Below are 25,551 nucleotides of genomic sequence, written 5' to 3'. Positions count from 1 at the left end.
AGCTGATTTGAGCTTCATTGAAGGGGCTCTGAATCACGGATGAGAAATTTATACTGCAGTAAAGTTTAAAAGCGGCTTTAATTTCCCTATTCACAAGCTTACATTACTAAAAGACACCAAAACCCTCACTCATACCTACATTCTAAAAGTATACATTCTAAAAGTATGTCTCTGCAGCACTTACAAGATAAAACTTTTAAAGTAAGAAATCAGCTGTAAAATTATTAACAACTGTTATTCCACAAGAATTGTATTTATTCCTTATATTTAATACTACTGCCAGAAGACAATGTTTGGAAAACGGGTGAATAGTTCCCTAAAAACAAAATCTACCTTAGCTTTTGGTTTCAGGAGGAAGGGAGCATAATGCTTCTCCGCAAAGGATGAGAGTGTCCACTTGGTACAGGGTGGCTCCAGACAATGCACGCCGGAGTCTGGGAATTGGGAGAGCAAATCCCTCGTCGAGCTGGTGCTCTCTGGGCTCTGGCAGCTCAGGTTGTCCTGTGTCACTGTCACGGGCTGCACGGATATCTCGGAGCGGGGCTCTGCGGTGGTGTAGAACACCTGCGTGTGGGGGTCGTACTCGGTGCGCAGCTGCACCGTGGACTGCATCGTGATCTGGGTCTCGTGGGCAAAGCTGTGGCTGCTGTAGGGGGGTGGGGGGCTGTAGCAAGCGCTGTCACTCTCCGCATACACCTGGGGCTCAATTTGGATCACCCTGGTGACACATGGGCTGCAAGAGAAGAGAAAAACATCTGATTGCATTTTGACGGGTCTTTATTTCAGTCACAGTAGACTGGATAACACGCCTTCACCTGAGATTGCTTCTACTGCTGTTGGATGGTGTTTACAGAGCCACAGTGCTGTCTACTCTCTTATATGGATCTGAATCATGGGTCATCTACCGCCACCACCTGCGACTCCTGGAACGCTTCCATCAACGCTGCCTCCGAACAATCCTAAACATCCCCTGGTCAGATGATGTGACCAACACATCTGTTCTAGAGCAAGCAGCAGTCACAAGCATTGAGGCCATGTTGCTGAGAACACAGCTGTGCTGGGCAGGGCACGTCTCCAGGATGAAGGACCAACCACCCCCTCCCTAAGATCTTGCTTTATGGTGAACTTGCCACTGGCTGCTGCAAGAGAGGAGCCCCAAAGAGGAGATACAAGGACTGCCTGAAACAACATCTCAGCCTTGGCCATATTGATCATCACAACTGGTCTACTCTGGGCTCCAATTGGGAGCTCTGGAGACACCCCATCTCTAACGCTGCTGATGCCTTTGAGAACGCAGCAGGATCACCCTTGAGGAGAAAAGACAGCGCAGAAAGAATCGTGTCTTGCAGAATTTCCCACCTAAGGAGTCTTTCTGCTGTGCCTTTTGCAACCAGATGTGCCTGTCTCATATTGGCCTTTTTAGCCACCAGTGTGTTTGTAACAAACGTGGGTAGAGCCCTTCCCAAATCTTCCTTCACGAAGCCTGGACATGATGTAAGGCTCAGATGTTAATTTTATTCTGCACCTTCAGGAGACACCTCTCAGACATGGTTCACAGTGTGTAGGCCTTTGAGAATATGTGCACATTTCTTGTGCTCTGGAAAGAAGGAAACAGCATCTGTCTGAAGACACTGACATCTACACACCCCACTCCATTAATTACACATGCTATTCATTAATTACACATGCTAATCAGGTCACTACCCAGGCAGCTGCACACAGTCTGAAAGCACAGTGAGTTTGCGCCTATGTACCCACGCTGAGAATTAGGATATTTGCACCAAGCGGTAAAAAACATGACATACTTAGATCTTCTGTTTAGAACTACTGAAGTAACTGTTAAATAATATTCAGGCTTTCTGGATAAGATCTCAGACTTCCAGGAGGCAGGCTGAAACCACTCACCATACACCGACTGAATCTTTTATAATTCAAGAAAATATTAAAAAATTAATGTGATGATTCATTCCTAGGAAGGGTAGGCAATATGAAGAGACAAAATCACAGGCATAATTGAAGTATTCCCTTTATTTTAGTCTATGCAAGACCCTAACAGGTACCTAGTTTATATTAAAAAAACCCAACAATTATCAGAGACAAATCTCTTCCTGCACATCAGAAATGACAAATGGATAATAGTAAACAGTATCAAGTATTTTTCACCAAGTAGACAAATCCCACAAAACCAAGAGGAATTCAGAATTCTGCCTACCTAAACAAAGCAAGCTCTCACTAACTGCATTTCTTCATGTGCAAATGGGCTGAATTCTGATACACATTTGGTGCAACTTTAGATGAGGGAATAAATGGCAGGTCTGACTGCCCTGTCAGATTTCTGAGAATCAGGGCTCCAAGACTCTAATACATCAGGTAATCTGCTGGAACTACGACTGAATCAGAAACAGAAAGTAGGAGTCCTGGGGGATCAACTCCCTATTCTACCCACTCACTCAGAAGCAAATTTAGTAAAGTGCTTTCTTCCTTTGATAGTGAAATATCAAACTGTCAGCTCCCAGATGCATGTAAAAGGCCAAGAGGACACACATGTGGATTCTCCACATCCTGGTTATGGACAGTAAGAGTACACGTGTAGAAATGTAGCTGATCCTCTTCATTAGAGTCAAAAGCAAAATCTAAGGCAGAAAAGATGTTTAATTTCTAAGCAGTGGCTTCACTGATGACAGCAGGCTCCTCCTAGCCCCACTGTAGGCTCAGAGCTGGCTGCACATCAGGCGAGAGTACATTTATACACTCTTCAGAATGGCAGTATTACTATTCTAAATTAATATTGCAGCCATAACTTTATCAAGCATTATCTTGTAATGGTATTGATCATTCCTTATAGTTCTATGAAAAACTCAGCTAAGGGGAAGTCACTTTACAGTTTATTTATTTGGGTTTAAAGGAATAAAAGTGTAAAAATTAGCACATAATGATTTACTGTAAGTGAGGCTTCTCTGTGTCCTGAGTTATGTACAGTTTTCCAAGACTGCCCAGTACTGGCACTGTACACCTTGCAGTATCTCATAACATTCTAAAAATACTTGAAGATATTCCTAAATCATGGAGCTTTTATCCGCTTTCAAAGAGTTGTTCTCCAACAGTCAAAATGAACACATGTACGAATGAAGGGAAAAGTGCAGGGGGAAGGAGAAGTGGGGGAAGAGAGGTAAAGGGAGACATGTATTTTACCTTTTCCCCTCAGGCAGGCAAAAACCAAGGTAGCAAAGGTAAGTCAGTCACTAGCAAAGAAATCATAAAAACGTGATGACCCCACTCCAGTGAAGAACTTCCACTCCTGAGGAGGAACTGAAGCCCTGACTGGTGACCACAAAACAGACACACATCAACCTGCTGCTCATTCTCACCTCGTGAAACAGCAGAATATGTCCAGTCTCCTGTCCTCCCGACGATAGAGATCCATGCTCAGGATGGCAGGGAAAATCAACAGGACCATGGCAAAGTTGAACACCACGACAACTGCTGCCTGGAGACAACCACAGGAGAAATGATGTTGCTAAACTTCATGTCAGGCCATCAGCTTTACAAAGCATAAAGATTCCTTTAAATTTTCATCCATTCACCAATCTACCACTTCAAGCTTTTCCCTGAGCAAACTGGGTGATGTATTTTTACATTCCCATTTCATTACGGAATGTCTATCATAGTTAATTAATTAATTTTAATAGTAAACTTCATATTATTTTAATACATCTGTGCCTGGATATTTGCTGATAATTTTTACAGTGGAAAACCAGAGTCTGTTGACTCTGTAATCACATCTTTACATGAAATTCTGACATATTTAGAGTCTCAAAATAAAATAAGATGGAAGCAAAAGCAAAACTGGCATTAGAACTGAAATTCTCATATTTAAGGGATCTGAAGTAATTTAAGCATGACAATAACATCAAAGGATGTTACTAAAGCAGAAATGTAAGTTCAAGTAAATTTTAATGAAATGGATCTATTTAGTAAAATACTATGCACTTGCCGTACTTAAAAGTCTAGCCAAAAAAGAGCAACATTTTGAGTTTATCGGGAATTCTTTTTAAAGGAAAATCAAAATTAAACCAACACCACATAATAAATCTATGTATTAATATGCTCGTGTTTAACAGAGCTTGATTTATGAGCCAGTCTACCAAAATGACTCTTAAATTGGAACAAGAATACTTGGTTTAATTTGTAAAGCGAGTATCACATAATGAAAAAAACAACCTCCCCGCCCAACCCCTTTCAAACCATACTTCAAACCCTTTCCCACATAGAGATTCCCAGAGAATTTCCATGAACATATGTGGTGCAGCATCTATCATTATTATTGATAGCATTTATTTGTAATGCAGAATTGTTAGGAGCACTGGCCATCACAAAGGGAAAGCCTGGCACAGATGGAACTGGAAGATAGTTATAAGAGTAGGAGAAACACTGGGAAAAAAAACGGTTGAGCCATCAACCAGTGGGAAAAACCTTGAAAGCCCTGTATTTTATCCATTAGATAAGCAGCAACCATCTCAGCAGTAATCCAGTTTCATGTTAAGGCAGTCTATAAATAAACTATCAAGTGTCTCCACCTGCAATTTCTGAAGTAATAACTGCTTGGGCTAAAATGGTCATAGAAAAGAACACAAGTGGGGCTACAGAAATGACCTGATATAAATGTGACCTCTTTTTTTCCCCAAAGAGATGAATGGCTTCTTTTGATCTTGAAAAATCAGACCTCAAAAGTGGCAGTACAAAAGATGTGATATCCAAAATCCATGTTTTAAAATTTTTGACTTATGTGACAATTAAATGACATAAATTGCTTAAATTTATCTGTGAAAAATCAAGATAATAACACACTGAATTATTTTTACAGTTTTGAAGCTGTCAGAGTATAATAAAAGACTTAGATACTATTTTTACTGATCTGAAAATGGCAGAATCAACTAATTATGCAAATATTTTCTAGTAAATTCAATCATAAATATATTCTATATGAAAGTGGGGTTTACTGGTATTTCTTGTTTCTTGTCTCCAGCCTGCTTGAAGTAAGATTTTAGAGTCCTGCTGATTGTCTGTAGACAGCTATTAAAACAGAATTTACCTGGTACTTAAAGCCAAATTAGTATTTAGCCATCTTTGTGAGAAAAGATCAAATGACTATTTAATGATTTATAAATATTCACAGAGAAAGGTATGTAAGGTCATAGCCAAGACTTTAAAATTAAGTGATTTGCTTTTGATCCTCTCTAGAATTAATTCAATCTGTCAGAAAAACAAATGGCTGCTGTTGCAAGAAAGGTGTTTGCTGGACCTAGTTCATGCAACTGCTGCTAAACCAAAAAAAGGTTGAATCATCCATATAACATGAATAATTAGTTGTGCCTAACCAAGATCTTGTATCAAGGATCAGCTACGATTTATTGAGATTTGGAAAAAACAGCTGAGGTCTGACTCAACAGTTCTTACTCCTCCCAGCATGGCTGAAAAACTAACAGAAGTCCTCTGTTTCTGCTCCATAAACTGCAAATACTCCATGCCATATCAGTTCCCTTTGTAGACACTAACATCCTTGAATCTCCAATGTTACTGAATCTGAAAACTAATACTTAAGTGTGTGTGGCTGAGATGCCATTAAAGTTAGTTATACTGACATTTGATTTTTTTAAGAAGCATCAAAACTAACCCAATAACACAGTAAATCTGCCTACTTACATGGAATCTCTTTTTAGAACAACTAGATTTTCCATCGTGCCATCCCAGTGCTGATGTCCTAACTGCCCTGCAAGGATAATATTTCAAACCAATCTCTGTTCTGATTTGCACTTGGATTCCCAGAGCTAAACACCACACTGCCTGTGTGCTGCACACTCTCTTTCTCTTGCCCACCTCTGCTGCATTACAGGGATGTAACAGTCTTCAGTTTTCACAATTAAATACAGAAAACTTTGTTCTTTTATGAATTCTAATCTCTTGTCCCATCAAAGAACACCCTGTGACTTGATAAGGAGAGGGAAGGAAGCATTGCTGAGGAGTGACTCAGTCCCCAACCTGGTGCATCTGCCACTGCTCAGACACTGGTGGGGGGCAGTGCCCGGGAAATGCAATCATGGCAACAGCCACAGCCTGGAAAAGCAACAACAAACGGTGGCAGCAGAGCTTCCAGAGCACAGGCAGCACGCAGGCTGAAAGCACCTTTAGGATTTCTGGGGAGAGGGCATCTTCTCTCACCTCTTCAGAGATCAGTGGTTAAACGAGAGAGGAAAGGGCCCCAAACCTTTTACTTGAGAAACCAGCAAAGGTAAAACAGTCCTAGAAGGGATAAAATGGAGCCTACTCAAGGGTGTAAAATGAAGGCATTCAGTGAAATTAGATCAGAGAGCAGTAAAAAAAATCCCATTAATCAGAAAAAAATATGTTGGTCACTTCCTGAGAAACACGCTACGGTTTTCGCATCTTTTCATAATGCACAGCCTAAAAATATTATTGCTGCTGCAACTGCTAACAGAGACTGAAGAATGGCAGTCTGTGCTGGAGGCAGAGAGGGAGCAGGGAGCCAGGCTGGTAGGTATGTGCTGGGGCCCTGCTGAAGGTATGCGCTGCTATATGCCATTCCTGGCAGCCCACCCAAGGAGAGCGGGTGTGCTGCATAGCCAGAGGTGATGAACAGAGGAGGAGGGCTGTCAGGGGAACTTCCACCCTACTGCTCTCTATCTGCAACTCCTTCCTGACAGGGTACAGACCCGGATCCTCGCCCCTTCCTGCCCTCTCTTCCCTTAGGCTTTAATTTTGCTTGTTAAATTCTCATGTCAGGGGCAGGAAAGGTAAATGATGTGGGTAAAAGGCAGGGGACAAACCAGAGTAAGATAATCGAACGAGCTTAAAAACACACATTCTTTCTCTCCATAAACCCACTACCACCACCTGGTAATGCACTTTTACATTTAGGAAAAAAACCTGTCACTCTTATGGTGAGGGAAAAAGTTACTGCTAAGACTTACTGGGAGAAGTTCCACCCTGCTCATTAGTGGATCCACACCACTCTGCTGCTGCTAGGGGAGGAAGCTTCTGGTGTAACCAAGAAGAGGTGGATGAATTTTTGTACCTTATCTGTATGACAGTTTCTGACTAGTCTGTCTTAGAAAAGAATACAGCCCAGTCCAGTTACACTCTGCCTTGCCTTCCTTCATTTATACTAAAACAAAGGGCTATGTTTAAGGCATCCCTACTGCAAACTTCAAAACTTTCAGTGGATTTCTCTGATAATCTCTTCCTTCCCCACAATTTTAAGAAATGAAACACATCTGAAAACTCAGATCCAGTCCTTCAACGTCCTGAGTACTCTTATAGGTGATTCTTGTTATCGAGTATTTGGGTCATATTCAGCAATCTCAAAGCCCTAAAACTGCTTGAATAAGGAGCTAATAAAATCAACAAATGAAAAAAAAAAAGGAGAAATTAAAACAGTGAAAGAGCTGAAACAGTCCTTACCTGCGTAATGTAGTTAACTTTAAAATAATCTCACTTTTAAAAGGACTGAATTCCATTTTTTAGATCTTGGAAAGAGCTAACCCTAGCAAACTCTTAAGACAACATCAGACTTGCAGTGTTTGAGTTCCATAAAGTAAATGAACAACTCAGAGGTATCAATGAACTACTTTAGCTGGCAGAAGAGGACAGAATTGAGACAGGAGAAAGCACTGATATGCAAAACGTGAGTTTCAAACTAGAAGTTGGGCTTGCAGATGCAGGAAACCATTTATTCTCCCTCAGCAGACAGGTTATTTTACCAATACTGGGCCTCCAGAGTTATAGAAACTTTGACAATTACCTGCAATGTCTTAAGAAAAGTGAATGAAAAGCAAAACAATGTCAAGAGCAACCCTTTTTTGTAAGCCCACGTCTTAAAAATTCACTATCTAGATGATAAGATGGCAGAATCTGTGAAAAGTATATGCAGTACTTCATTGTTTTTTAAGTTTTGCTAGGGAACTATCAAAGATGGCAAGGACTTCTTGTTTAAACAAGACTGAGGGAGAGGGAGGAAGGAGACTGTAAATAAAGAAATCCGTATATGAGTACAGACCACCCACCAAAGCTGCCATGGTTCTCCAGTTCTGAGTACTGTGATTAAAGTATCACCTGATTTTGATTTTACCTGGTGAAGCTGGGCAAAGCAAGTAATAGATGTTCCTTTCTAAGAACAAAGGATTTCATTTTAGTGGTTGTTAACTTATGTGTGTGTCAGTCGTACACGTTACTCTGGCATCAATAAAAAAATCATTACAAGTCTCCCCCACTGTTCTTCTTTTCATTCCTCTATACATATAAGGGGTCACTATGTGAAAGCAAACACAAATTACCAAGTGAGAAAAGACTGAGCAATTCAAACATTAATTTCTGGACACCCATTTGGGTTCCTACACATAAATTCCATATTAATCACTGCCTTCAAAAGACTTTGATCATGATGTTTTTATCCTGAATAATATCAACACATTCATACAGTAATATGTTAAAATCTCACTGGAAACTTTTTTTTTATCATTTTGCTATGCATACTTTATTTTTAAACTTTCAGTCACTCAGTCTACAGCACAGCAGTAGGCAAAAAGCAATGACTCCAGGAAAGGTGTATTTAACTTATACTGATAATAGCAACAACTACAGCTGTTATCTCCATGTATGTTCCAAAGGCAACCTGTCATGTTCTGATATGAAGAGTGAGAACAGAAAAAACCCAAGCAAAATCTAATCAGGTAAGAATTCATTTTGGTGACAGCTCAGCAGTGTGATTACAATAAAATGGCCCATCTCTGCTGAATATCTCTTATGAGATGCATTAGGCTGAGGTAACTTCTGTAAAGCACAGGCACTACAAGTTTGATGACCTCCAATGGTAGGTTTAGATTAGATATTGGGAAGAAGGGTTTTTTTACATTAGGGCAGTAAAACACTGGAAGAGGTTGCCCAGAGAAGTTTAGTTGAAGATGTCCCAGCCCATGGGGCTGGGGGAGGTGAGGGTTGGACTAGATGACCTTTAAAAAGTCTGTTCCAACTCAAACTATTCTGTGATTCTATAAAGTAAAACAATTCATTATCATATGATCTGTATGAAGAGACATCTAGGTTTTGGCAAATCAGCAGAGCTAAACACTGCTAACCATTCGAGACTAAATATCTAGTTTTAGTTGCCACAGATATCCTCTAAATGATGCAGAAAACCAACGAGGTCTTTACTTTATTATTCACTCCCCAGTTGCCTAATGAGAAGGAAATGCAAATTATTACTGCTTATTTGTAACATAACTGCAATCACAAACAATTTACCATTTTACAGCTTAACACAGGCATACTTAAATCTCTGAAAACAGCAATAACTGCCACATGTATTAAGAAAAATGGAAGCCTTGCTTCCTCTCAGTAGCCATGGGCTCAATGAGAATGAGAAACGACTGGAGAACCAAGCTACAGCAGAAGAAAAATAACTGTTGGAAAAGTACAGTTTGCCTGCTCTACAGTGCTATAAACTGCTTGTGTCAGGGAGAAACTCCCAAAGCTTCCTTCAAAGAATCCTCACTTTTAGAAAAGATCTTTCTCCAACATCCTTAATATTTGACATTCCTGAAGGTATATAATCACAAACAAATACAAGAAGACAGAGAAAGGAAGAGCAAGTGATACAGGATTCAGCACATAAAATTCATGTTTTCTCTCTATGCAGCTGGAACATAAAATTCTTGTAGTTTTCTCCAAGTTTGCTAAAATTACACTGGGAGGAAGGCAGTAAAAACTGCTGCAGTAATAATTAATATGGCACATGCATATTTGCTGCTGTCATTGCACTGTGGTTGTAGCTTTTAAGAGCAGCAAATTGGACAAACATGAATGAAAGGTTTAAATTACTACTGAGGAATGTTACAGTACACACCACACTACAGTTCTTGACTTTAGAACCCAAATACTTTTGGAGACTTTTTCTGCTTAGTTTCATACATCTTGGCTTTTGTGAGAGACTCCATGCATGAGAAAAGAGAGCAGCAGAATCAAGGGCAGGCAGCAGTTGTTATGACCCAGATCTGTGGTAAACTACAATAATGCCCTGGTTCAGTGAACTGCAGCAGCACCCAAACCAGACTTTATCACTAACATGTATCATCACTGGACTGCCACCAGAGCTAACAAAACAGGATATAAACTTACTTGAAGTGAAAATGCTCGTAAAGCAGGAATAGGGATTAAGGCAGCCATAAAGAAGGCAGTAACATTGCTGATAGAGGTAAGGGCTACACTGGCTCCTGTTCGCTTCAAACATTCACCTGTTCTGTCCTGCAAAACAAAACACAGGTCTTAAAAGTCAAGTGAACAAGGTGATATCCTGCAAATGAAGGGGTCACATCCTACAGATGTAACACAGTAGCAGTGAAAAATGATTACACTCAAATTCTGAATACAAGTTTGCAATTGAAAGTATGTGAGAATAAACTATACACTAAGTATACTGTTCAGGAGAAACACAGACGACACGTGAAGTGCATCTGGGTAGAAAACATTACCAGAGTTGATTCTAGCTTCAGAACACAAAACTAAATGGGTACTGACATTATATCAAAATACATCTGTAATTAAGCAGGATGTAATTTTTACCAGTGGAATCACTCGGTGTTCTCACTTTTCAGACAAAATAAGCATGTATTAACAGCACAGAGGTGTAACAGCTACACATCTTGAAAAGGTATGTAACAAACAAAAAGAACAACCCGAAGCCCAGGGACCACACACAAAAAACCACAGAGAAATCAGGATAAATACATGACCCTTTCCCAACTAACAGGCTATTATGAAGCACACAGAGGTTACAGTATAGTGAGGCTGCAGTGTCTGCATGCCCAACCAGCTGGAAAGAAATGGAAGACATTGCTTGTACGAAACAGAATCAGCAAATATACATAAGTTTTAATTGGGTTGTACTTCGGATATGAAACTTTGGACTGAGACTAAAAAGACTTTACTTTTAAGGGATCATAAAAGTGATGACACCTTAGATTTCCTTTTAGAAGTCATGGTCAATTATAACCATCAGAAAATGAAACTAAGAGAAAAATATACAAAATAATTCGTGAATGTGAGCATTCCAAAACACTCCAGGGCCACGTGTACTGTTATAATTTCCTATTTTGACAAAAATAAGAATTTCTAGACCGTAGAAAAAGCTATTGAGGAAAAAACCCTCTACTGATTAATTCTGTATATGGTTATCTTTTCCTAGATGAAGCCTTTTATTTTATCTTCCCCCAAATCCCCATTTTGTCATTACCTCGAATGGAATTCTCTTATTCTGTCCTGTTTCACTAAATGCATGTGCCAGAAGGAAAACATCATCTACACCAACTCCAAGAGCAAGAAAAGGCAAAACCTTGAGTGAGAAACAAAACAAAACAAAAACCAAGAAGATTTTTTATCATCTGCCACGCAGCTCTCCATTAAGTGGCTAATTACAACAACTTTTACATTACACTGCACGCAAACACAAGGGTAAAATGAAAATCAAAAAGATGCAATACAGGTATTAACCTTTCTTCTGGAATATTGCTGAGGAACTTAAACTTTTGTACCATTTACAGGTACAAAATCTCACCAAAAGTAGTTCAAGTTTTGTTCAGTCAAAAAATACCTGATAACACTTTGAGTTATATTCAAAATATTTTCAGAATTTGAACATCTTGATATATTCAGATGTAAAAACAAATCTGCAGCTCCTTACATACAAGTGGATGCCTCCACTGGTATTGGAACACAAAAAAAAAATCAAACAACCCAGAACCTATCAACTATACAGACTACATAATACTGTTTTTTTTCTTTAACATCACTTGGCAGCATGATCATTTAATTCATCACAGCACAGGCCACGAGATAGGAAAAAGGCACAAGCAAAAACGTACAGTCAAAATATTTTTTCAGCTTTTTTCCCCCTCAAAGATTCAGTTGTGTTCGTTTATTAACAGCGCGCCTGTAATTCAACAGCAGACTTGTGTCTTCTAAATACCTGAGTTGTGGCAGCATTAAAGGAAATTCCAATCAATGAGCACAGGCCCAATCCTGCAGCCACGGAGAGTGCAACCAAGAGGACTCCTGCCAGCCCCACAGCACCCTGAGACTTGGCACAGTCCCACCGCAGCATCGTCAAACAGGCATAGGCAAGCTGAGGAGAGGAGCAGGGAGGGGAGTTTGGAGGAAAAACCCAAAATATTAGAATGGATCCTTCTCTAACAGCTCTCTCCCCACCCAACATACAGATGCTTACACGCATTTTTAATCAGAACAGAACGCAGAGGTTACCAAGTGGAACAGGTGACACGCCTGAGGGAAAGTTTACAAACTAGTTTTTATTTTAAATATATGTATAATGTTCTAGACTATTCTCTGGTAACAATAAAGCAGATTTTTAAGCCCTGCTCTACTACCAAAGAAAATGAAATAAATTTATTTTATTACCATTAGTAAGTAGCCACTAGCTACTCTGATAGCACTGACATCAGAAAATGACTTCAGGATGTCATCCAGGGTGGTTGTAGTAAAGGAAAGCACCTTCTGGGTAGAGTTTTGTGCAACACTTTGATGAACAACCTACGAAAACAAAAATAAAACTCGGTGCGACTGAAGTAAATGTTTTCTTTTAGTCTCTTAGTCAAAAGAAACCATTAGCATCTTCTTCAGCACACATCTGAAATCACCTCCTTTTGCCTTGATGCCCCAGTGAAAGCCCACACCCCAGGCAGAGACTACCCCTGGTGCTACACAAGTGTGCCCTGTGAGACCAGAATCTGCACCCTTCAGGAAAGGCTCCTGCATTCACAGCCCATCAGAAACATTCCCCTTGAATCCCTTCCTTCCCACAGCCCCACCATGCAACACCAGCTCTGCCTTTACCCCAGGCCAGCAGTGTCCCTGCCCTCCCTGCCTGGTCATTGCAGAGGTCAGCAGGGCATTGTCACACAGCCTCCCCACCTGGGCTGCTGCTCAAAGAGCTGCCCAGGGCTGGGTAATGTTTTCCAGACACCTTTAGAATAACCATGCCAAGCAAAAGCTTTTAAACTCCAGCCAGCTCTTTGGTTTCTCCTCAGCCCCAACAAAGCCACAAATGTCCCAGACAGCAAAGAGCAAAATCTTCATGGCTTCTCATATGGGAACAACCAAGCAGCTTCTGATGGGAAAAAACCCTCCAGAAACAATAAAATCCCCAAAGAACCCTTAATAATAGGGGAGTAATGGTTTGGTTCTGGTTTAAGCATCTTCCTTCAAGAAATACTGTAAAAAGACGTGACAGAAGGCAGAGGATCTTAGTAGAACTTTATAGTATGGTATTTAGGTTATCTTCAAATTTACCTCAACATACATCCTCTGCCAGGCTTCCAGAATTGCTGCTGCCTTATCCTCATTCCAGTTGATATGGGAAACATATTCATACCCCTTGAAGTGCTCATACATTTGCTTAGGAGTCATTAACTGAAACATGGTTTGCAAAGCCTGGGCACTGTGACATATAAAATACAGGAGAATGAGGCATAAAATGAGCATTTTCAGGAAAATATTTTCATAGCATGAAGTCTCAAATGCAACCCTTACAGGAGTTTGCACGAGTTCTTGATTTCATAGGGCACATGCCTGTACCAAAATTGAACAGAATATAATTATTCTACCGTGTCCCTGGTGCAGCTGTACTGCTCTATGCAAGTATTGAGGCTAAATCTGGTTTCACTGAAATTAATGTGAGTTTTGCCACTGTTTGCAACAGGTTCAGTTTCAGGAACAAAGAATGGAACCCTACAAATCAGAACCCTACAAATTATAAAGATTATGACTGATAAGACACATTACTGTGAGGATACCACCAGAAGAGTTATTTCTATGAGATCTTGGAAATGCTGTTGGCAAAATGTCATTTGATGACCTTAGTCCTTTTCATCCCTTGGAGAGAAATGTCAGACTAAACTCCTCATGCCTGACAAGCTGCGTGGAGAACACAAGGGCAACAACTATCCACCCTGACTTTCCACAGTATGCAACTGTATCCAACCATTTTAGAAGCTTAAGGAACTACTTTATTTTTCACTAAAAACACACTATTTGGCTACTTATAGAAAAACAAACCAGTGTTTAGAGTGAATGTTAAAAAGGTCAAAATTCATACTAAAAGTTCTCTGGAAGAATTATGCTTCATTTAGCTTAGTATGGCCTACATTTTACAGAACAGTTCAAATTCACAGGTTTCTTCCCCCACTGAAGTCCAGTGTGTCACGTCCTCATTCAGAAGTTTAAAACAAAAGGGTTTGTTTCACCACTCAAAGCTGTATTCACAATACAGGAACATAAAAATAGACTTTTCTCTATATTTATTCCAAACGAATTCATTGGAGATCTTGGAATTCTGAGAGAAGTCAAATGAGTGAGCACACTGCTCAAACTATTTTTTTTCCCTTTTTCCTTGAAGGTGTTCAGTGCTGTAAAAACCATTTAATGCTTTATAAATACATTCTAAACAACAAAGTTGCCAGTAAGAAGCCTTCTTCCTGAGAGACATACACTATCACTCTGAGGTCAGAAGTAGGAAGCAATGATGCTGCCTTAAATTTAAACAACTTCCTAAGCACTCTTTTAAATTCTGTTCTCTTTAGAGGGTCACATCCCTCTTTAAGTGAGATTTGTAATACACATGAAGGGCAGCACACTTTGCATGATCCTCCCACTGTGCCCCAAAAAACAAACTCTTAACAAACTAAAACTTCTTCTTTAAACATTTTTTTACCTGACAAGTTTACCAGAGCTGTTCTTGATTGTACCACCTATAATCAGCTCCTCCTGCCAATGCATGTATTTCCTTGACAGTCCATAGCATCCACCACTCAAAACAAGGGCTACATCAAGAGGCTAGAAAAAGTTATAAGGAAGCAATTAATTGGTTTCATAATTTTAGACAAACTCATACCTTAAGTCAGCACCCAGTGAACGAGAATGGATATTAAAGACAATCTAGGCAGTCTACTAGAAGAAATGCATTCAAGAAATCAAGTTGAACAAACCACTCAGATACTCGTGGAGCAAATGGCAATTTCTGCAAGGCCCAGTGTGACTGATAAAGGGATATATTATAGATTTGAGGCCCAAATTTGTCAGGAAAATAAGCAGGACTGGCTGCCCTGGAGGGCAGGCCTGGCTGCGTGGTGAGCAGGGGCAGCTGTGTCCCAGCATGGCCATTGTCTGCCTGAGGCACCAGGTTTGCTGAATGCCACATCTCCACAGCCAGAGGAGAGCTGACAACTGTACTTTAAATACTCAGCATTAAGCACTGCATCACAGAACAAGGAAAAGTCCACCACTGAGAGCTAACAGCACTTAACGGGCACAGAAAAATGACATCACTCAAGAATAAGAACTATATATTGCTTGGAAGAAAATGGTACTTTTTTTCTATTCTGCCTGACCTTCCCCCCCACCCCTCCCCACCCCCCAGCCCTCCCTTGAAAAGACATGCACAAGGACAAGCAAACTTACTTTGGTGGAATTTTTATTGGGAGCTGTGATTGGGCAATCGGGATCAGCAGGATTCAGGCAGGGTCGATCCATATAACCATGACCAACCTCCGCTTTATTCAGCATTTCTTCCCAGCTCTCCACTTGGTAGTTTATTTTCTTTAACTCTTCCAAGAATTCTAAGGGGTCAAAGTTGATCCACTGCAAAGGAGGCTTCCCTCTGCAAGACCAACCAGGAGAAAAAGACACATAGAAAAAAGACAAAAGAAGTACTGAAATAAGCATACTTTTAAAATTCATATTTGAACAAATAACTAACTTATTTTATGCTAAAAGTTAAAAGTTATCTAGTAAGGCTGTTTCATAAAATGTAAAGCATGTTTTAATTAGATTCGTTTATGTAGTTTTCTTGCAGCCCAGTCGTAATTTTAACAAAAATACTCAATTCTTACAAAGTTATCTTATAAAACAGAATATTCACAGGTTAAAAATATTTCCATTTACAAACAAAGCAAAACAAATCATCAACCACCTAAACAACAAAAAAAAAGCAGCCAACTGCTGCTTCAAAGAATTAAGGGGGAGGGGAGAGGGACAGAAGAGAGAGGGCTGAAAAAAGAAAGCCTTTCTCATAGTATCAGATTACTTCTTGCTAGTCTAATAATCATCTTGGAAATGTAATCAATCAATATAACTGATCTTTGTTTATCTATAACAATACTGTGCTCCTTCAAATGCCCTGGCAGCTTGACTATCAACCAGACTTTCCTGCAACCATGGCTGTCACCACTATCACTGTCACGTCTCCCACCCCCCACTTCTGAATTTGTGATGTTGACAGATTAGAAAGGCTTTTGACTGCCTTATTCTGTGCTTCAAACCACACTGTATCTGCTTAACCAGGCTTAAGTCATTATTCCGAATCTCCCAACCAGAAAACACAAACCCCCTTATTTCCCCATCTAAAACTGTACACTAAAGATTAGGAGATGGCCATTGCAAATTGCTTTTGCAGAGACATGCAAACCAGCACAGAAACAATAACTCAAATGCTAACTCTTGCATAATTAACAGAAAATGCCTGCACAGATTAACAATTAACTCTTTAAAGGATTCAGGGCATATAATATCACACTTGTAAACTGTGAGAAACCATCCATAAAAGATACTATATGGTTTCTTTAATGATCTCATAAGCAATGGATTTGTCCTTTATTCCTTAGGAACACTTGAGAATTAACCCAAGACACTTTCTTAGGTCTAAAATTTCCAGCCAATCAATGTTTTTGTGTTTTGTGTTGAAAAAAAAAACAAACCCACACCAGAAACAAGTTTGTTTCAGGAAAAAAAAAAAAAAAAGCAAACCATAAAATTCTTAGAACTTCAATACAGAATTTACATTTTATTTTTCATGCTAGCAGAACAGGAAAAATAACAGAGGATTTAAACGGAGGCTTACAAATCATCTCTAAGAAACAATGAAAATCTTTCTTAAATTAAAATAAAATCCATGCGCACTTTCCATGGAGACACTACATTTATACTTTTTTCTTGTTAAATAGGAGTCTGAATAAACAATGGGAGTGCAAATGAAAAGTCGTAGAGAGTTATACAATTAAAAACAGTCAGACCAGAAAGCTATAAAAAAGCATGCTTACAATAGATAGGCAGTTCCTGACTGTAGCTTTGCTCCTTCCCAGAAGCAGTCCAAAGGAGTGATAATTAAACAAGGATAAAGGTATTCTATGATCTGTCAAAATCAGAAAGGGAAAAAACACAGTCACACTGGAATATAATCAAAGCAGCACAAGTTGAACCATGAAAATGCACAAACCTTGTAACTGAATGCCTGGTACACATACCTGGTCCATGTAACCTGCTTCTGTGATGAGTTCTCCTGATTTGTAACACAAATGTTCCAATTTCCATTGTCTGTAAGAAACACGAAGGACAAATATCTTCTCTTATGCATAATTACTGAGGAATTATTTTTAAAATGTAACAGACATTTAAAATTGCAACTCATATACCCAAAACTGGGAGGAACTGTTGAGTCCCTGAAGGCAGGGAGGGCCTGCAGAGAGACCCTGACAAGTCAGAGGGCTGGGAATCACCAACCATGGGAAGTTTAACAAAGACAAGGGCCAGATTCTGCCCTTGGGATGGGGCAGTCCTGGATGGATGGACAGGCTGGGAATGAGAGGCTGGAGAGCAGAGTCGGGAAAGGGCCCTGGGGGTGCTGGTGGTGCCAGTTGTCCCTGAGTCAGCAGTGCCCTGGCAGCCAGGAGGGACATTCCTGTCCTGGGGCATCAGGGAGGGGATTGTCCCGCTCTGCTCTGCCCTGGGGTGGCCTCACCTCAACATTGGGACAGTTTGGGGGGACACAATGGAAGGAAGAGATTGAGCCATTGGAGAGTGTCCAAAGGAGGGAACGAGGATGGGGAAGGGCCTTGATTTGAAGCTGTGTGAGGACACTGAGGGCACTTGGTGTGTTCAGCTGGAGCAGAGGAGACTGAGGGGAGACCTCAGTGCAGTTCCAACTGCCTGGGCAGGGGCAGAGGAGGGGCAGGGACTGAGCTCTGCTCTGGGGGGACCAGGGACAGCAGCCAGGGAATGGCTGGAGCTGTGTCAGGGCAGGCTCAGGTTGGATCTCAGGCAAAGGTTCTTCCCCCAGGGGCTGGTTGGGCACTGCCCAGACTCCCCAGGGCAGTGGGCACAGCCCCAAGGCTGCCAGAGCTCCAGGAGGGTTTGGTTGATCCTCTGGGGCACAGGAGGTGACTCCAGGGATGGGCCTGTGCAGGGCTGAGGGTTGGACTCGGTGAACCTTGCGGGTCTTTCCAACTCAGCATGTTCTGTGATTCTGTGATATTGCCCTCAAGCGGGAAATCATTCAGTAAGGCAAGTATTATTAAAAATAAACATGCTAGACCTCACAAAAAAACACCCAAAGACTCCACCCCCCACCCCCAAAAAAGGCCTTTCTTTTTGTAGTTACAGAGTAGACATTTGGTACAGTTATTCAGTTATTCTCCTATTCTCTGTAACACTCATTAAAAACAAGGGAGGTGCTTTTGCATGTACAGGCTAGTCAACACATGTTAATGGGAGAAAAAAATCCATCTTCGTATAAATGAGACCATTTGTGACTTAAGATATCACTCAGTGTAACAAGTATGTCAGAAGCCAGCTCCAGCTCAGAGGACTAGAATATACCCAGCTATCCCACACATACGCTGAAGAAAATTAACCATTAAGATTTCTGTCTTCCTTTTTCACCTACATTACAATTTCCACTGCCATGACTTCTAATACCTTAGGCAAGGCAGCAGCTGGGTAAAAGATAATTGAAGCCTCAGCATTAGCTCACAGAGGCATCAGCTGAGTATGCTGAAAAGAGCTGCTGAAGGACAGGGAGCTCAGTGCCTCACAGGCAGAACTCCTGGGCACATCACTGTGTAAGTAATAACCCTGGAGGAACAATTTTTCAGGGACATATCCTAGCCCAAAGCTGGTACCTAAAGTATACCATTATTATTTTTCTGTTGGACAACACCCAACTCCCAACCTTCAGTATGCACATACGGACACTCTTCAAGGCCAACTCTGTTGTCTATGTTATTAAACAGCTATTATTCCACTCCCGACACTGCTAGCACTGCATTTCCTTTACATCCAAACTACTGGAAGGACAGTAACCTGTGCCATTGTTTACAGTCATTATGTACCTCATGATGGTGTCAGCAAGTGAATTCAACTCTAACATGGAAGGATTTTCAATGTTAGGAATCCCATCCATAAGGTCCTATGTTTAAGATCACAGACCTCATTTCTTTACCAAAACAAACGCTGCATGCTGTAGCACAGCTCATGGGGTACTCTCTCAGAATCTCTTCCAAAACCACTTACCCCATTTTACTTGTTAAATGCCAATTTGTCACTGCTATCATCCCACAGTGTCAAGTATCAGAAACCAGTGACATACAAATCAAAACACAGCCCCAAGGGAAAGACTGAGAAATGCTAACCATGTAAAAATACATGGAAGAAAGCATGTGTCCACCTTCTTGCTCTTACAGATGACCAGGACAACTCTTAATTCTCCCCTTACCTGTTGTACATATAGACATGCACTCTGCTGGCCTGGAGTGCAGAGTCAAGGTGCTGTCGGAGTGCTTCTGTTGTCAGTACATTAGCACCATCTTCCTGTGGAGTCTGGATCATGAGTTGGGGGTTGAACATGGCCTCTTCTCCAATCTTCTGCCGCGTGTAATTTAACTCCCGACTCACTCGTCCACCAACTGATGGGTAAATATGAAGCACTTTGTATTAGCCAGTGCCTTACTCTGCATTCCCTTGATGAACACCCTCCAGTCAGAAAAACTCGACTGTGTGCAGTCAAGACACTATTCTATCTCAAACTGATGACAGTATAACTCTAAAACTAGTAACAGCTTTTAGTACCTCTGACTGCTACTGCACTGAAACATAGATGTGGGAGCCTCGTTTTTTTCTACATTATAACCAATATCCCACCTGTAAAAATTAAAAAAGAAAAAAAGAAAAAAAAAACCTTTTCCTTGCAGACCAGACGAAATACTATGTTACAATTTCTTACACTTGTATAAACAGTCTGCTCCAATAGCACACTTCAAGATAAATGGCTTTAATTTTCACTCTTCTACTAAATAATTTGGCAAAGGTAGAAGGCAAATGTTTCTCTTTGGTTAAAAAAAAGGGAGGAGGGAAAGAGTGAGCAGAAGTATTTCTTTCAGCCTTAAATAAAAAAGGAAAAATACTAAGTTCACATAAAGAGATGCAGTTTTGAGTGCAGCAGAAAGGTCTGCCTACAGCTAATTTACTCAGTGGTCCAGTACCTGGCTTAACATGCTGTGATGCAGAAGATGATTCATGTGCAACATCTGTTTCTAAACCCACACAGTGTGTTCCATATCAAAATGTGGGCGGGGGGGGGGGAGGGGGAAGAAGGGAAGGAAAAAAAGAAGACAAAACACAAAAGAAAGAGGTAGAGGAAGACTACAGAGTCGACAGGCTCTAGAGGGAGCCATACTCAATTTGCCTCACCAGAAAACACTGCATAAAGAGTGGAAGATTATCTTCCCTTCTCCAAAAAACCACTAGCTAGTGTTCATACACTTTATATAACCGCCCTTGTAGTCTCTCTAGCAAATGCATGTGGGAGGTGATGTCAATTAATACAGCCCATTAGCTGAATCAAGACCACATCCAGATGAGGATAAGAATCTAAGTACAAGCCACAGATCTGGTCGAATTTGTTACATTTTTCTCAGTCCTAATAAGCTTGACACTGGTGATCTGAATTACTGCCAAAGTTTAGTTCTGCAACAGCATGAACAGAAATAAACCATGTACATCTATCTCTTCCTAGGCCATACAACAGAAGACTGATCCATAGCCAGTTGGCAGCGTGGGAGATGAGATTCCCAAGCCTAAACAGGGACGTACTTTTTCAGTCACTTGGGCCCTCACCTCACCTGTAACACCCCCAGGGCTAAAACGACCACCAGGCAAGAAGCTAGGCCCCTGCATGCATAAAGCTGTCAGAATGAGACCTTCAGCAATTAAACCATACACACATTCTGGCATGAACCATTGCTTCATTTCTTGTTCAGCAATTCTTTGAAGAAGTACACACACAATTTTTTTTCAGTCTGTCCAATGTGGTATTACGTCCTTCATATCCAGTAACAGAGACCAGCACACAGCAAACAAAATAAAACAAAACAAAACAAAAAAAAATCAAGTACAACTTCCTGACCTAGAGTGCCTCTAGAATTTCTTAACATCACTCTTACTACAGTGAAAGGACATACAATAATAGACTGTACGCACACAGTAACAAAAAGCTATTGTTAATTCTTATCAAGATTTATACCCTAAAAATACTTTCATTCATCAGCCCTATGTTTATGCTCACTGCTATCTTTCTCCACCAACCAGCAGTCCTTGATACTTGAATTTTGCTTCACCTTACAGGAATATGGGGAATAAGGGAGCAGAGTTATCCTACTCTGTATGCCTTGGAACTAGACTTTTCTTGTGCAATCCTCTACACTGCAAGTGCTTCAAAGACAAAATGACTCTCCCCCCTTTTGTGTCAATGCCAGCCATGACAATAAAGCCCCAATGTTATGAGGACTGTGGAGTCTACCACAAATTTATTCTCCTGGTACTATATTCTCTCCCATTCCACCCACATGTTCCTTTTAAATTTGAGTTGAACCAACAAACCACAGTTCACACAAGACAAAGGGCGTCGTTCCCATCCCTGCTGAAGTGACCAACTGTTTACTATCAACAGAGATGATCTCTTCCTAATCAAGGACCTGTCAAACCAGATCAACTTCACTGAACAAGGCAGATCTAGCTAATCAAAACTGCAGCGTGCAAGTCATCAGAACAGCAGCCTTTTACATTCTTTTAACATTACTCTTAACATTCAAACCAGGAATAGCAAAACCACCCAAGAAAATGGGCACATGTTCCAGAACCCAGCAGCAAATCCGCTTCACATTGTTCTTAAGGCATTACAGCATTTAATTATTTCTTTTAAGGGTCCATTATCTACATTTCTTCAGGCAAACAGAGCAACGATAACTCCACCGGCAAAGGTGGGTACTTTATACAAGGCAGCAGTCCAGTACAAAGAAATATAAATGCAGATTGACAGAATCTTCCTCTGCAAAGTGAGATTATGTGAAAATATATGAACAGACCAGAAGCGAGTGGATACATCAGTGGCCATTTGACATATCAGAAGTAAAAGAGAGCAAAAGGAAAGGAAAAAAGAAAAATGTGAAAGTTCTAACCAGTTATGTTTTATTTCGATTGGAAATTTGCAAAGATCACTGGATGCTGCCGCACTCAGGCATCTTAAACCTACACAATCAGCACAATTAGTTGAATATGCTTTTTTTTAAAATCAAGCCTCTTGTTGCTTTGGGTTTTTTTCCCAGATTTTCCACAGTTAGTGCAAAAAACCTAAGAGAGAACTCAGTAAAAAGTGTCATTGATATGTACCTGAAGCCTCTAGCCTCACTGTGCTGAAAAGATACAATACTACACTCAAGACTCATACACTCTGCAGAAAGTCATTCCTTACACTTTTAAGAAAAAAAAAAAAGCATTATAGTCAGAATTTCCACATTATAGGACAAGTGCTGCGATGGAAAATATGACCAAAATGCTGGTGTTCTGTGGTTTTCCCTTATGGTCTCTGTTTTCTTTTACTTGGTGGCAGCAACACTTTACACTGAAAATTCTACTGACTGAAATTGCATATATGGCATATAAGTACAAATACTTCCAATTTTATTCCATATCAAAGACAGACAGAAGTATTTCATTTTAATATTCTGACGACAAAATTCACACATCACTTTCCCTTTTGATATATCAAAAGCCACTTGATGGCATTTGAGCCCTTTACTACATGATTCCTTACGATTCAGTACCTAGATGACTGAATCAGTAGCACAAACTCCCATAAGCCAAAGTGTTGATTTAATAACAGGTCATGGGCTGGTGATAACACAGTGCAGCAGCTTGTACACTGTCCTTCCAGCAGAGCCATCAGACTCTGGGTGTCTGCCTACTAAAAATGAGATACCATGCCATCTGTACAATTTAGCTAACAAATTTTAAAAAAGGCGAGAGGGGGGAGAAATTACAACAAAGCAGTAACACCAGTGTCCTGGCAGTATTTCTCATTTAGCGTATCAGTGCCTAATTCTCAAGAATGTGTTTGAAGGCTAGCATTCAACAGTTTCAGTGACGGAATCTCTGTTACCGAGTATCAGTTCTTGTTAAAAAGCTGTTTTTTTTCCAGGAAGAGGAAAGTGTCTTCCTCCTCCTTACCCTCTCTGATACTCACAGGCCTCCCTCTTAGCTCTTTGCCCGATCACTCAAGATCTGCCATGTGCAAGTCAGCCTCACATCCTATGGAACACATCTGCTGAAGCTCCCCACCAAGTGCAACAGAATCCGGTCAAGGTACTAAATTCTTTGCCCTTCTGAAGAGCCTGAAGTCAGTGGTAACTGTTCCTCTGGGTTGCTAAGAACTATGTAAGGACTACTGTGTCTCCCTCTCCCAAGAGCAATGAACAGCTGCCAGGTGGTAACAAGTTTTAGTCATCCTTAACTCGAGGCAGACCTGAACCCATGACCTACAGAGGAAAGGCTCTAGATCCCATTACTCAGCACCGGGGTCACAGTCCCAGTGTTTCAGTCATCACACATTAAAATGCTTCAGTGCATCTTAAGGGAGAAGCACCCAGAAAAACAAAACTGCTTGTCTCTAGTGTCCATCTGGGTAACTCTGATACACCCTCCAAGGACACAAGAATGAAACTGTATTCATTGGCACCATTTTTGACACGTTTCCTTTCAATGACTACACAGTTTTGCAGTTACTGGGTTATTCAGCTCATGTGCTCATTTCCACTGCAAATGTCAGTCTTATCTACACCTTTCTCATAACCAGCATTCAAAATTTACTTGACATTGTATCACCACGCTTATAAAGAAGTCTGGAATCCACCACTGCAGTCCCTTCCACACTAAGTAGTCTTAGGAGTAAGTTCGACCTCTGTCACACTTAGAGATCAATGATAAATCAAGCCATGAGCAATTGATGAAAGTCACTGCTTATTTATTTATTGTTCAGTGGCTTTAAAGGCATGAAATGTTTTTGGGTTTGTTTTTTTTTTCAGAGTATCTTACAATGTTCCATTTCAGGTTACTGGAATTGCATCACACAGCTCAAGGTTTTTTATTTTTCTTGGACATGGACACTACCTCTATTAACCATTGAATAGTTACCTTGTGCATAACTGTGCAACCAATAGCTTAGCAGTGAGCAAGCTCTCTCTGAAAAAGAACATTCCTGAGAGTCAAACACTTGGGATAAAAATGCTTGCCTACCAATGTGGAGGACAGACTTTGAAAAACCAGAGCCAAGTTTTCCACAAATACCTACTGGTTTTGGAGCCTAAGTTCTTCTGGGACAAGCTTGAGGCACATGAATGGAGTAAAATTTTCCAGAGAATGTCCCTTCTAAAGACTATAGGCCTTAAGGTGTTTCCACCTGAGCACTTGAGGGGCAGACACACTTCTGCTTAGTTTGAGCAACACCACCTATTTAATTTTTTCAAGACTGTAAATGTGTAGCATAGAGCAATCCAGCCCAATCTTTTGGCAGTGACAACTCAAAGCAATAAAATCACATCTCTAATAGTCACAGACACCACACACAAACAGTGTTTTCATTTCACCTCTCCAAAAGATGATGACCTTTTTGATAAGTCAGATGTGTAGATTAATACCCTTACAGTGCTTATTTTATGGCCTGAGCAATAGCCAATGCAGGCAATCTCTGCAATCTGCAATACCTGTTATCACTACAAAGGAACCAGAGACACAGGAAATAAGAACCCTTTAGGACTCAATGACATATAAAAACAAAGACAGAATAACATCCCAATGTGTTCACCTGGGACTCAGTCTTCACTACCCAACCCCAACCCAGCAGAGAAAGACATGTGCAGGCCAGACTTAAAGGGAGAACAGACACACTCCCTCCATTCTGCACCTTCCCTTATCACCCTTCAGCACCCTCTCTCTGCCCCGAGGGGAACCAGGAAGGGACTTTGACTTCATACCTCTCTCCCTGGCATCCTACACAGCCTGTCTCCCTCACCCCTGGCTGCTGCCAAGGGCTCTCTTCTACTCCACTTCTCACCCAGTCTCTTCTTGTGCTGTTCCCATGTGCATCTGTCACACAGGTACATGCATAGAGGTGTTACTCAAGAACCAGACAATGAAGCCAGTTTCAGTCCATGACAATGGTACACAGACAAACCAGGGAGACACAGTTTTGCCTCCCCATCCTAACTGGATCCGGGGATTACAACTGCTCACACCTGCCACAGAGCAGAAAGGAGTACCTGGTGACACCAGTGACAATCTCCATTTTTACCAGTAAAGGAACAC

General features: G+C 40.8%; 1 protein-coding gene across 5 annotated transcripts in view; it reads right to left on the bottom strand.

Annotated features, from left to right (window-relative positions):
- Positions 1-25,551, bottom strand: part of PTCH1 (patched 1) — a 74,885-nt gene that overhangs the window by 25,109 nt on the left and 24,225 nt on the right. For all 5 annotated transcript variants that reach the window (XR_010426811.1, XM_064642267.1, XM_064642265.1 and 2 more), the window contains 12 exons: positions 19,631-19,820; positions 17,385-17,454; positions 17,181-17,272; positions 15,544-15,742; positions 14,798-14,919; positions 13,378-13,525; positions 12,487-12,618; positions 12,038-12,193; positions 11,306-11,404; positions 10,192-10,317; positions 3,369-3,487; positions 334-733 (listed from right to left, as the gene is read on the bottom strand). Coding sequence is in view for 4 of the 5 variants with exons in the window: in XM_064642267.1 (XP_064498337.1) it covers positions 334-733; positions 3,369-3,487; positions 10,192-10,317; positions 11,306-11,404; positions 12,038-12,193; positions 12,487-12,618; positions 13,378-13,525; positions 14,798-14,919; positions 15,544-15,742; positions 17,181-17,272; positions 17,385-17,454; positions 19,631-19,820 (1,853 nt within the window). In the remaining variant the exon portion in view is untranslated. The remainder of the gene's footprint in view (positions 1-333; positions 734-3,368; positions 3,488-10,191; positions 10,318-11,305; positions 11,405-12,037; positions 12,194-12,486; positions 12,619-13,377; positions 13,526-14,797; positions 14,920-15,543; positions 15,743-17,180; positions 17,273-17,384; positions 17,455-19,630; positions 19,821-25,551) is intronic.

The sequence above is a fragment of the Pseudopipra pipra genome, chromosome Z, assembly GCF_036250125.1.
Source record: "Pseudopipra pipra isolate bDixPip1 chromosome Z, bDixPip1.hap1, whole genome shotgun sequence".
NCBI classification, from domain to species: Eukaryota; Metazoa; Chordata; class Aves; order Passeriformes; family Pipridae; genus Pseudopipra; species Pseudopipra pipra.
The sequence above is the reverse complement of the archived record's forward strand: the minus strand, read 5'-3'. Positions and strand labels throughout refer to the sequence as shown.